The sequence below is a fragment of the Cottoperca gobio genome, chromosome 18 (assembly GCF_900634415.1).
Source record: "Cottoperca gobio chromosome 18, fCotGob3.1, whole genome shotgun sequence".
Classification (NCBI taxonomy): Eukaryota; Metazoa; Chordata; class Actinopteri; order Perciformes; family Bovichtidae; genus Cottoperca; species Cottoperca gobio.
In genome coordinates this window covers 7,884,206-7,897,655 of record NC_041372.1, presented here as the reverse complement: position 1 = coordinate 7,897,655, position 13,450 = coordinate 7,884,206, and the positions used below count along the sequence as shown (strand labels likewise).

Below are 13,450 nucleotides of genomic sequence, written 5' to 3'. Positions count from 1 at the left end.
CGTTAACTAAGAACAAGAGTCCCGTTGTTTTGAGGAAATAATCAAGCATTAAAAAATTTAAATAACTATACATTTGTGAGGCTTTTTTAAAGATGTATATTTTCAGTAGGAACCAATAGGCTTTAGGCTGAGAGCAGTAGACAGGGTAGAAAAATCAGAAAGTTCTAAGACCAACACATTGTTGGTTTTGATCTTTTTGTGAGATTTGAACATTACATTTCTTTATACATTACAGGTAATTTAGCAGGTATTGAACTCACAACCTTCTGTTTTGGAAGGCGTACCACCAGACAGAAGGCTATCACCACCACCAGGATATGAACCTTAACCCTAACGCTAATAAGAAATATATCTAATATTCTCAGCCTTTAAGGTGTGAGTTGAACTTTCGCCTCACATTCTTCTAATCGTTTGTTGAATTTGTTGGCTACAATAGCCAATATACCTAATGTACAAATGTTAGCAGTTGCATAGCTGGACTATGTGTGAGTTGACAGCTCAGCCTCTGACTGATCTCAGAATCCAGGAACTCCAGTAGACTCATAAAGCATCAGGATGAGATTTTATTTGTATTTATTTCTGATGTACTACAGCAAATATATATACAGTATATATATATATATATATATATATATACCGTATTTTCCGGACTATAAGGCGCACTTAAAAGCCTTTAATTTTCTCAAAAAGCGACAGTGCGCTTTATAATCCGGAGCGCTTTATATATGGATTAATTCTGGTTGTGGTTACTGATCACGAAGCGATTTTGTGTGGTACACGGCGCTCTGTCAAAATGTTTTAGTACGACTTTGGTAAACTACAAAGCCACACCGCTTGCAGCATTACGGCTACCGTAGTCCGCGTCGCGGAGTAATACATACTGTGCTTCACCATAATATTACAGTGTGTGTGTATAAGGACCCCAAAATGGCACCTGTCAAGAGACACGCTTACGACGCGGACTTCAAACTCAAGGCTATCAGTCACGCAGTAGAACATGGGAATAGAGCAGCTGCGAGAGAATTCAACATTAATGAATCAATGGTACGGAAGTGGAGGAAGCAAGAAGATGACCTGCGCCAAGTAAAGAAGACCATTTCGCGGTATCAGACTGTTTTTTTTACGTGTTACAACTGAACAAGGTTGGGAGTTATTGTGAATACACTCATTAACGTTTGAACAATGTTGAGAGTTATTGTGAACACGTTTAATAAAGTTTGACTGACTGACTTATCTGACTGTTTTGTTTCGCTTAATGCGCCTTATAGTCCGGTGCGCTTTATATATGAAAAAAGATCGAAAATAGACCATTCATTGACAGTGCGCCTTATAATCCAGTGCGCTCTATAGTGCGGAAAATACGGTATATATATATATACATATAGTATATATAACATTGATGAAGCCACATCTAATTGGTTCCACTCTTACCTTACAGTGAGATACTACTCAGTCAAGCCATTTTACCATCAGAAATGGGTTGCACCAGGGTACTATCCTTGGTCCATTGCTCTTCACATAACATATAACATAATTATTCCTAATCAATACTGCAATGTCCATTTCTTTGCTGATGATACAAGCTTATATGTCTCAGGCTCCACTCCAGCCAAGGCCCTGTTTTGTCTTCAGTCTTCTTCTTCTGATGCATTCCAATTATGACTCTGTAATCACAGACTAGTTTTCAATACAGAAAAGGTGGTATTCTCCACCTCTAACTGTGACACTAACTGTCCTGACATTAAAACTTTAAATGCCACTCAAACAAGGCTTCTTGTACAGAATTCTGCACCATTAACATTTCAGCATGTGCATCATAGTGCAATATGCTTAATCACAAATGACAAATGTATTACTCATTGTTCTCTGTATCAAACGTTTGGCTCTACGGTTGAAGCTTCAAACTATGTTTTATGTTTTTATGATTATTGTAACTTGTTTTTAATTCCTTGTTTATTGTTCCCTGTAGTTGTGTTGTTTCTGTTTTGCCGTTTGTGTTCTTGTTCTCAGGTCTCTCTTGGAGATTAATCTATGAGACTGCTTGATTAAATAAAGATAAAAAAAAAGAAAAACTGATTATTATTATTTTCCTAATTGTCTTTGCTAATTTTCCCTTTATGATGTATTAAATATAATATATTCTACAAGGACTGAAAAAGAAAAAACATAATATAAATCACCTCATATCTGTATTGTAATGTTATTGTAAACCTAATATAAACCCACCCTTAGTTTGGAGGAGTGAGGCTTTTGGATACTGTAGATGCCTCAACAACACTTTTTGAGGGAGAAAATAGTGTTTTATTTTTTTTGTCAACAGCCATATCTTCCTGATTAATATGGAGATTCGGGTAACATCAAAATAAAATACTCATACACACACACATAAACTCCACCACAAGGAAACAAATAAATAGGATTACAGAATGATGGGCAGATAGCAGCTCTGTGTAGATTATTCACGTCTTAATAACAGGCTGATAGTGCATTTACATATCCTCTAATCAACACTCTGACTCACTGCAGCCCGAAAACACTCTAATGACTCCTGTGGGACTCCATAATGGATTTGGGCAGTGGTGGATCATACGAGGCAGCCGTCAACCACTTTAATCCACAGCCTCATTTACATAGCTAGATTGCTAATTTGGCTCCATTAATTAACTCTGGCACTGTGCCAAGGAAACTCAGAGGCTTCTGCTGACAGTGTACAGAGGGCCCGACTTTGTGTAAGAGTGTTTGTAGCATGAAAGATGAACCACTCAGTTCCGCTAAAGTGTACTTGTTAACAGCAGCAGAGATTTGGAAAGAAACACATGTCCATATGATGACTACATGAGTAAAAAACTGCAGAATTTAAGATTTTGTCATTTCATTAAAGCAGCATTTATTATTTTTTGGCCACTTGAGGGCAGCAGAACAATCTGGAAACACTGTCTGACAGAATATGTCCTTATGTTATGTTATTATGGCTAACATGTTAGCAAATAGTTGGCTATCTACACAGGCAGTAGACACGAAGCGACATTTGGAGTTGTGTTTGTGTCCAGTATTCACTTTCTTTTAACTCTGGTTTGCTCTCAACTCCTGAGAAAATATCTGTCTCTTTAGCTGACAAACGTTCCACTGTCCATGTTTGGAATGAGACATAGTCACACTCCAGTATGTAATTGCCTGAGTATGTATATTGTACTATCTTTATCATGTCTTAGTGGAGAGATTCAGTAACACATTAGCCAGGTTTCCATCCAAATGTATCGCAACTTTTAAACAAATTTTGATAAAAATCGGTTCATAAGCAATAGATCGGGCCAATATTCCAGTCAGAAGACCATTATACCATTGCAGGAGAAGAGAGCACAACAGGATGACATAAAGAGCGCCAGTTGAACTTTCAATGGGGAAAAACCAAACCCCCTTGAAGTGCGGCAGGCTTTGAAGCAAATTTCCATAGTGGCCAAACTGTGGAATTACAACTTCCTTTTTAGTCATGTGATGCCATGGGGCCCAAAAATACTTTTTCCCATTGACTTACATTGGGAAAGAGAGGTGTGTAAATCTGTGTATAATTATTTTTACTTCTCAGTACAAACACTTGAATAGCCCTTATTTAAATCAGTAGGTCCTAAAGTTGTAAAGTGTGCTAACAGCTGAATCCAGAGTTATTTTAAGGTTTTGCGATATTTAAGATTTCTTTCAAATTTTTGGCATTTCCACTCAGGTTTTTTTTAAGTGCAAATTGAAAATGCGTACCAGCATCTCTTACCTTTTCTCACACTTCATGTAGTTGCCATGTTCATCTTTCCCACAGTTCCCAAAAGCGTTCCCTGCTGCGTTGACATCTTCAAAGCAGGCATCATGGGCCGGTCGGGCTCCTGGAAACACAACATATCCCATCAGTGCTCTGGACTCCGACCACTTCAAAGCGCTTTTACATGCCACAATTGACCTATTCACACACGTTCATACATTGATGGCAGGGCTGCCATACAAGGTTCCAAACTGCAAACCGTCTGATATAATGCTCATTCACAAACCCATGGCGATTTTCTTATTAGTGGACGACCCGCTCCACCTCCTGAGCCACAGTCGCCCTTACTGTGGCTAACAATATTAGCAATGTTCTCCTCCACAGACAATAATGTTAACATGGTGACTCACGAAGCTCTGGGCAACAGATAGACACAGATATTGCTGGTTTCAGACACCTGCGTGTCTATTGCAGACGTGATCATGAATATCACAGTGCGCACCATACACACAGTGTAAACCCTCCTTCAGCTACAGTAAGAGATAAGAGACGTGTGACAAATATGAGATTCTAAGAAACAAGAGTGAAATTAAAAGATCAATATTATTTCCATCCACTACATGTAGAATCACAAGTCAGATGGCATTTACTCACAGTGGAGTTTCAACAGAGCTGAAACATGGCAACCCCACATGTTTGTGTGTTCAGTCACTGCACCAGCTTCCAAGAATAGCTCCAAAGCTAACTTCTTATAAAACTACAAAGTCTCCTTTTATGATTTCTGGTTCTACATTAGTTAAATAAGCAACGTGCAAATAAGAGAGCCATGGAGCTGTTGCAAGGTGGAATTGTTTCACTTTTAATGGAGCTGATCTAGCAGTTTCTGCCTACACTTAGTACAATTTGTGCTAAGCAAGGCTGAACACATACTGTACACTCAGCTGCCAGTTTATTAGCTACAGCTAGCTAAAACTAATGCAGTCTCACCCTGCAACATCAAAGTAGGGCACATTAATATCAATGAGGGTAGATAAATGAACTGGACTAAATAACAGAAAAGCTTCTCTATATAAAGACAATACAATAATCTTAAAATAAAAAGTTGTAATATTTAAAGAATAAAAGCATTTATTTAATGTATTTATTTTACTGACTTCTTTCATTTTAATAATTAACTTTTCTATGTTATGTAGTTAACAATCTTCTATTAAATTACAAACTTATCCTAAAATTATAACTTTTTTCTCATATCATTATGAGAACTCTAATCTCAAAGTCTCAGTTTCTCCTAGCAGTGTTATTACAGCTCTGTGAAAGAAAAGCTTTGTCAACTGCTGTCAAATCTGTTAGCAGAGACTGGCTATTGGTTGTTTAACTCTCTAACAAAATAAAAGCAAAACGTCCACTGGTAAATCCCTTATTTTATAGACTTTAAACAAAGTCTTAACACTCATCTCAGGGCATGTATATCCCTGTCATATTGAGTGAATGGGTCTGTATTGTGTAGTAATAGACTTTTCACTACCATAGCCCCAGAGCTGCAGGCACTGCTGTTCGTGGGTGAGGCACATGCCGTTGTAGCAGTAGGCCACTCCGTACTGACAGGCGGAGCCGTCCAGCAGGTACACGTTGGCAGGACAGTAAGGAGAGGCCCCGGTGCAGTACTCTGGCAGGTCACACGCCCCCGCTGGCCCCCGGCACATGGTACCTGACTGCTTCAACTGGCAGAGACAGGGAACAAGCAGTGAGAGGGGAGAGTAGGACATCTGAAACAACATGAAGATCATGTCTGATGTGGAGAATCTCAGAGACGGGACCCTTTCTTGTAGAAGGAGCAACATTTAGTTGTAAAGAAAATGTTCGGAGGCCTTAATTATTTCAGTTGATTGTGTGTGAATGGTGAATATCACCTAACACATTTGCCTTTAATAAATTATGGCAAACTAATGACATTACAAAAAGCCTCGGCTGGAGGGAAAAAAACAAAGATAAGATTTTTGGCAATAGCAAAGCAAAGAAAACTGTCAGAGAACATTTTTTGTAGAACTATATGGACAAAAGCAAAATGACCAACCTATTGTGTTATGTAACCATGTGAAGTGGGCTTTGTGGTGTCTTTACAAACTCATGTCGTGTGAAACAAGCTTTGTTCAAACCTGCAGAACTATAAATAGCAGTTCATGAAAAGAGCTGCCTGAGAGCAGAGTTTGCGAGCTGGAAGAGTTAAAAGAGGCTTCAAATCTCCTTTCACTCTGACCTACACCTTTCACCTTTCTATTGATCCATCGTTCATATAGAACATATTCATAAGTGCAGCTTTATAAGGCATTTTCAAAGTAATTAAAACAGGTCTTAAGAGGTTGAGTAAAAATAAATGGAATATAACATAAAAAGTTATAATAGTTAATGTAATGTAATAAAATACAGTAGAAGCAATGGCAGTATAACTGAAGAAAAGCATGCAAGATTTAAAAGATATGCTGAAATGTGTACCTCAGTGTAAAAGGTATAAGAATATTGACAACATACTACTTGTTAAATAAGGGGAGAAAATGTGTATAGAAACTTAAACAATATTGCAATGACAATGAGAGGAAGAAGAGCTTCTCCTCTGCAGACACCGCATAAGATATTGCCGTCTTCAGCACTGTGACTCTTCTGTCAGGTTAAAGCTCAATAGAATTTGGGTTCACACTTGTGGGTATTACAATGGGATGTCAGTAAAATGAGAGCACAGATGAAAAGTGTAGGTGTGATGTGAAGACGATGAGCCCTGCTGTGATGGGAGCTGACACGCTGCGGGTACAGTATGTCAAAATACTGACATGATGACTGACAGTGAACTAATGATACTGAAATACTACTGCAAACTAGGCGAGCTCCCTCCTACGCCACACTGCCTGCATGTGTGTGTGTTTCTTACTTTGCAGCCCTCGCAGCACACTCCATGGGCACACTGAGCCTCCTCTTTCAAGGTGCAATTATTGGCATTGCAGCAATCATTGGTGCATTCCTGTAAAAAAGTCACACAAACCCACGTTATCACAACTAAGTCAGCAAAGATCAAACACAGAATTCCTTAAACACCCTCATACCAATCCAAGTCCAGCTTACTTCGCCTCTTTTTCAACATCACGCATCAAACCGCACCATGTTCTAATAAGTCGCCCTCTAGTGAGGGTTTATAGGTTGTAAGTAAAGGCGTTATTAATGTCAATATGTCTTTTATAAAACATTTACAAGAACAGCGTTTCCGTTGTGAATAATCTTTTTATTGCAGGGTAATAACATTAGTTTTTTTAAATGTTAGTAGGGCATTAATGCACGGTAATAAACTGTGTTGCTATCAGTTACACATGTTAATAAGTCATTTTTAGAAGTAACACAAATAAGGACAGTCATTGAAAAACATATTTAACAGCAGTTTTGAAGTTAGTAAGTCAATTATGAAGGATAACAATGTAAGTCAGCAGGTAGAAATGTTAGAAAGTCATTCTCATAAGTCAGCAGTTGTAAAAGTGAATAGGTTAGTAATAAACAGTTCCCAGAATCCCCAGGTTTTAATGATAAATCAGAGCTAAAAAGACAAACCTATTATATAGTGTAACTTACACACACGCACACACACACACACACACACACACACACAGACACACACACACAGACACACACACACACACACACACACACACACACACACACACACACACACACACACACACACACACACACACTTTTAGGTAGCAGTTCCAGACGATTGACAACTGTGACTGACATGTCACAAATTCAACAGATGTTGGCAGTTGGCATGTTTTTTAATCCAGCGACGTGATTTTGCTGCTGCTCTTGTGTCATACCATGTACAGAAAGAAAACATCTCCCGTTACCATGGCGCCCTCTGCCAAGCCATGTTTACAATTAAAACAAATGTGGGAGTTGACTCAAGCAAGAGAAAAGAAAGCCAAGTATACCAGCAGAAGGGATTATGGGTGAATGCAAGAAGAAGAAGAAAAAGCACTGACTTTCTTTGTCTTGTGATGTTCATCCAAACAATAAGACTAAGCCAATGCCGTTTGAATTCTAAAACTGAAATGTCTCTCTGGGACTTTGCACAAGCCCTATTTATGTCCAACACTGTCATTTTCAAGACAAAACCAATGTGTTTCAGCTTTACTGTAAAATATTGGGACTCGTAAGGTAGTTTTGAAAGGATTCTGACATTCCCACAGAAAAAGAAGATTGCGTTTAGTTTACAATCTTAGTCTACAATTCTGTAGCTCGTCTCATTTGCAATGCTAAGAACAGGTGGCTTGTCAGCAGCCTGAGCTCAACTGTCAGCTCTGCTCTGAGACGGAGTCAACAAACAGCCCCGTCAGCTGCGCCGCTGTTGTCAGCTACCAATTTGCTTCTTCTATTTTCAATTTGCTCTGCTGCTTGAACCAAAGTAGGTTCACTTAACCTCTGGGTTTATTCAGCGCAAACAATTCATCTCGATGTAAGGAAACTTTAGCAATCTTTGAGCTGTGTTGCACAAAGGCAACGCACAGCACATTATTAATAACAAAAACAGCTGCTTATTCCACCAGTTATATGTGAAAATTAAAAGAATAAATAGATTATTTTTTGGAATTTCTGCTTCATGTAATAGTGAGACAGACAGACAGGAAAGGTAAGGGAGAGATAGGGGATGACCCTAATGATACATACTTTACCCTGTTAGCTACCGGGGCGCCCCGAGATAGAGCATTTTCACTTAAGATCCCCCACCGGGCACAGATGTCTTATTGTTGAGTACAGAGCTGGAGTCACGGCGTGATTAGCTTAGCTCAGGAAGCAGGAAACAGCTTAACATTTGTCTTTGTTTTGTATTGTTGTTAAAAAAGAAAGCCACCAACACCTCTAAAGCTCATGGTTGGCAATATGATAGATATGTTGTATCTTGTTTTATTTAATCCTTTAAAAACAGAAATGTAAATGTAAGACAATTCCTTGACAACTTGGTTGCAGCTCTATCTGCTGAGCAAAATTGAGTGATACTATATGATTGAAATCTCCTGAACCGCGACCTCGTGGAGAGATTATTTTCATTCAGTCTAGTACAGTATAAGAAATAGTTACAAAATTCAAACTTACTTGATATAGGTAAAGCTCACAGTAAACATGAGGTCTGCTACAATGCGTGGTAATGAAAACTCCACAATACCATACGGAAACGAATGAAACAAGTGTGGAAAGACACATCTAAAGTTCTAAAACATCACAGAATGGAGTAAATGTCACTATGGTCCTTCACAAATGACATGTCACTACCAATCATTTGATTTAAAATGTGATAGTTTTATGCTCACATCAGGTTCTCCACAATCACACTCTTCTCCGTCCTCCACAAAGCCGTTGCCGCACTTCTTGCCCCCCACCAGGTCCTTCATGTTGGGCATGTTGAACAGACACATGCCCCCTCCCTTCTGGAAGTAGCTGTCCAGGTCACGTTTGCTGCAGCGGCTGAAGACGCGTGGGAATGGATGCCTGAGAAAGGGACATTAAAGCTAAAGCTAAATTTGCAAAGAATACATTATATAGATTATTCTTTTTGTGCCTTGCTTTGCTGAGCTGGAACAGCAGTTCCTTGTGTTTCTCGTTGTTGAAGGACAAAGGCTTTCACTACAGGGACATTTGTTTGAGATTCTATTTCATTCTGTCTTTTTTTAATATGCTCACGTAAAGGACAACACGGGAAATACAATATCAATGAAAACGGGTTATTAAAAATCTATGATGATCCTCACAAAGTTTATGTTTTTATATCTGAGAGAAATCAAAACATCTCAAGTGACAAGACAATGCTCTCTAGGCAGCCACATTAATATGCAATTTGTTATTTTACTTCATCTGATGAAAGTGTTATTCATTATATATATCAAGCGGTTAGAGATAACAGCTCAGCGTAAGCAGGTTTGTGCTGAAGCCTGACGCAGTGCTTGAGGCTCACCCGGTGGCGGCAGCCATCACGCAGCCTCCCTGCTCAGCGGTGGCCTCCACACAGCAGCCGTCATGGTCGTGGCTCATGCCGAAGTTGTGGCCGATCTCATGGGCCATGGTGGCCGCAGCGCCGATGGGCAGCTCCGAATGGTCCTGTGGGTGAAGTAGAGGGAGGGTTATGTGACTGATCATCATGCCTGTTTTCATATGTGCCACGCCATATATAAGCTCCCTCCTCCCTGTTTCTCCCCACTCTCTGTGCGCTGTGTATGTATCAGTTCGTCATCAGTAAATCAGTTGTGGTATCTTTATCAAGCATAGATCTATTAACAATATGCACAATATCAAGTGAAATAATAAAGGCCATGAAACCACATTTGAACTTATTTCAGTTTATATCGTGCTTTATTAATACATACACTATTGTAAAACAAGCTTGCAATTACCACATTACCATAACAATAGCCACCTGGAGCCTTCAGGGACACTTTTGTGTATCTGTTGTTCCATTGTGTTTAATCATGTTTTTTTTACTTTAATTAAATGTTCTAGGTACTCTCTGGGATTATATTAAAGTCAAACTCAAAAACATGTATTCAACAGGAACACCAGACTGGAGTCGGCCTATGATGGTTACTTTTAGTGTTTGCATGGTGCAGCCCTCTCCTTATTGCATACGCATTTAAGGATTGCACAAATAATAAGACAGAGACATGTTAACAGAGGTGGATTATGTATTCCACTAAATGTACTGAGACGTACGTGATGTGAGGAAGATGGCTACCTTTATCAGGAAAAAATATATAAACTAATACAAATATGTGCGTGTTACTAAAAAAATGATTCTTATGTGCAGTATACACAAATACCATACTCTTCATCAGTAAACTGGATAACAACAGAAGGAGTACTTAGTAATTAGCTCTAAACAAAAGGTACTGAGGCTGATGTCATTAGTTTTGCAGGTATTTGATAATAAACCAGTAACGTCTTGGACAAAATAACATTTGAACTTGCTAGATGAAAAGTCATAGGCTTCATCCTCTGGGAAAGTTTCACAGTAACCTATGCATTATATGCCAAAATTTGACCATACATCCCACCTACATTGCCATACTTAGAGCTACTCTGCTAACGTTGATAAAAACTGAGATTTTTATGGGTCCAAAAAAAAGTAAAGTACATAATCAGTACATGTGTTTGAAGTGGTTGGATAATATAAAGTTGAAGCTAAACTCCTGTCAAAGTAAGTAACAGCCAAAATGTCCTAGTTTCAAAGGTAAAAAAAAAGTCAAACTCACAAGAGAAGAAGATGCATGAACACACACAGCATTCTGATGTACTGTATTTAGATCCTCTTTGATCCCCTGAAAGCTGTCATTCACACTTAGCTCTGCTTCTGAATTATGCATACTGTATAAAATAGGGATGTGTTAACTGTCTAGAAATGTCGATGTTCTGCAGTGAAATTCTTCACATGCTATTTAGTGCTCTGAGGGCCAAACCACAGAGGTAATGTGTGTGAAGTCTGTTCTGGTTCTGAGGTGGTGAGTGGAGCGGCTCAGTCAGACACAGGACATTTGGATTCTACAGACCACCTCTGGCCACAGGAGAGCTATCAGCCCAATGGAAGCTAATCAAACTTGGAAAAGCTATCGATCTTTCCACTAAGTCCATTCAGTCCACTGCACTTGTATATGAAGCCATACAGTTACAGCGGCTAGATAAGACTACAGCTGACTATGTTGATATTAAGCAGCTGTGTCAACAAATAATAAATGCCACCGAAACACTGAGAAAAAAGGGAAATTGAAGAAAATCCTAATATCTTATTTAAGGATAATTGAATAATTCTTATCCAAACTAAAGCTCACCACCTTCATTAGATTTCATTGAATCTAAATTGTATATAACTTGTAGGTAAGGTACTACTTTGTCTTATTTCATCTATTTTTCTGACAAGGTTTACGGTAGTTCATATATGGAATATATTTGACATTAGCTAGTGTACAGTGAGTTTATCGGAGTCTTTTCCACTGAAAACAGCTGCTGCTGCTGCTGGAAACAAGGCTGATGAGAGCTGTACAACCGAACAATGAGCTGAAAGAGTCTAAAAGGCTGCGTAGGGTTGAGAGGAACTGCACAGTGGGGTGATAATTCTCTGTGGCTTCGAAACCTTTACACACTTTATACATTACACATTGTCCCTCGATCCTCTGTAAACAAAAGTTAATTAACCTCTCACCTCTAGCCCTAAAATAAACATGAACAATCCTAATTTGGATTTTGACCCTAAAGAAAGACCTTAAGCTAAAGGAAAATGAAGAAGTGATGACTAAAAGTTTATATTTTACAGAACATTGTGCACGCACAAAAGACGATCAATAGAAGACAAATTCAAGCTGGGAGAAAATCTTGAGGGGAACAAGGTTCTATTTTATGAGAGAATGATTTGAAAAGAAAAGGATAGAGAGTGCAAGAGCAGAGGAGAAATGTTTTTCCACGTACCACGTTGATGCCTCCAGAGTTTTCCAGGCTGCACATCCCCTCCAGCGGTGCCATCCCGATAGTTGTCCCCTTGAAAATCACACCGCTATCGGAGACACACAAACACAACACACATTATGAAAAATCACTTAACCCTAATCTCCTCCCTATTCACTTACAGGCTCCACAGTGGATGCACAGTGATTGCAGATGCAGCAGCAGTGCACAGTGGCAGACATGACAAGCCTGTCGGATGTGGGAGAGGGCGTGCGGAGAACCTTAATCCACCTTGTGGTCTCCTGACATTAGCATCCAAAAACAAAATCAAGCCCTGTCTGATGAATCAAAACAAAAGAGGCCCTTTGGTATTACCACAACTAATTATGGAGCAAGAGGGGCCAACTATTTACTGCTTATATGATGAATGTTCGTGTGTGTGTGTGTGTGTGTGTATGTACGCCGGCAGTCAAATTGCAATGGTGCTGCTACCGGCATGCTGAGTTGTTTGGCCCAATTATAGCCGACTGAAGCGAGATCTTTTGCCTAATAAAATCTCTGTTTAACAAAACATTTGTCAATTTATACACTAACGAAATATGAAATGACCTGACCCAAAGCTGAGAGTGTTTGTGTTATTAGTCACACACAGAGGCTCATCAGGGGACAGGAGTTGTATGTGGGAGGATGTAGAGTTAATCAGCTTTCTTATTAGCTGAGGTACTGCAATGATTATTAACCTGTGTGCTAACCCGTGTATTAACAGCAGGAAGGAAGACAGTAGCTTCTCACTTCAAACTAAAACTGAAGCGGCTACTTTTATTGGAAAAATGTTAAAGGTTTTATATATACAGTATATGCATTCACAGCATTAATATAGCAGCAATAAAAAATTGGCTATGTAAAGATATAGTATGGTAATGTCTACCTGAACAGAGAATTTAGTTTGTAATCCCAGCTTCTCTGAGCTCTGTTTTAGCCTCAAGTGTATTTAAGTAAAAGTGCTTAGTTAGACAATTATTCAAGTACAATTAAAAGTAGTCATCAGAATTACTGCTTGAGTTAGAGGAGAAGTTACTAGAGTAACGAGTAACTTAAAGGAGACGTTATGAAAAAAACTTTTTCAGTGCTTGTGCACATACATTTGGGTTTCTGTTTGCTACCAACCCACAAACTCTGTTTTTTGTGCTTAGGTGAGAAAACATGTGATTCAAAAAGCCATTCAGATGTGGCTTC

General features: G+C 39.0%; 1 protein-coding gene across 2 annotated transcripts in view; it reads right to left on the bottom strand.

Moving 5' to 3' along the window:
- The window catches only part of adam19a (ADAM metallopeptidase domain 19a), a 156,439-nt gene that overhangs the window by 18,875 nt on the left and 124,114 nt on the right, over nt 1-13,450 (bottom strand). For both annotated transcript variants that reach the window (XM_029454487.1, XM_029454489.1), the window contains exons 10-15: nt 12,239-12,323; nt 9,741-9,883; nt 9,100-9,277; nt 6,675-6,764; nt 5,277-5,472; nt 3,767-3,875 (exon numbers count right to left, since the gene is read on the bottom strand). In XM_029454487.1, the coding sequence (XP_029310347.1) occupies nt 3,767-3,875; nt 5,277-5,472; nt 6,675-6,764; nt 9,100-9,277; nt 9,741-9,883; nt 12,239-12,323 (801 nt within the window). The remainder of the gene's footprint in view (nt 1-3,766; nt 3,876-5,276; nt 5,473-6,674; nt 6,765-9,099; nt 9,278-9,740; nt 9,884-12,238; nt 12,324-13,450) is intronic.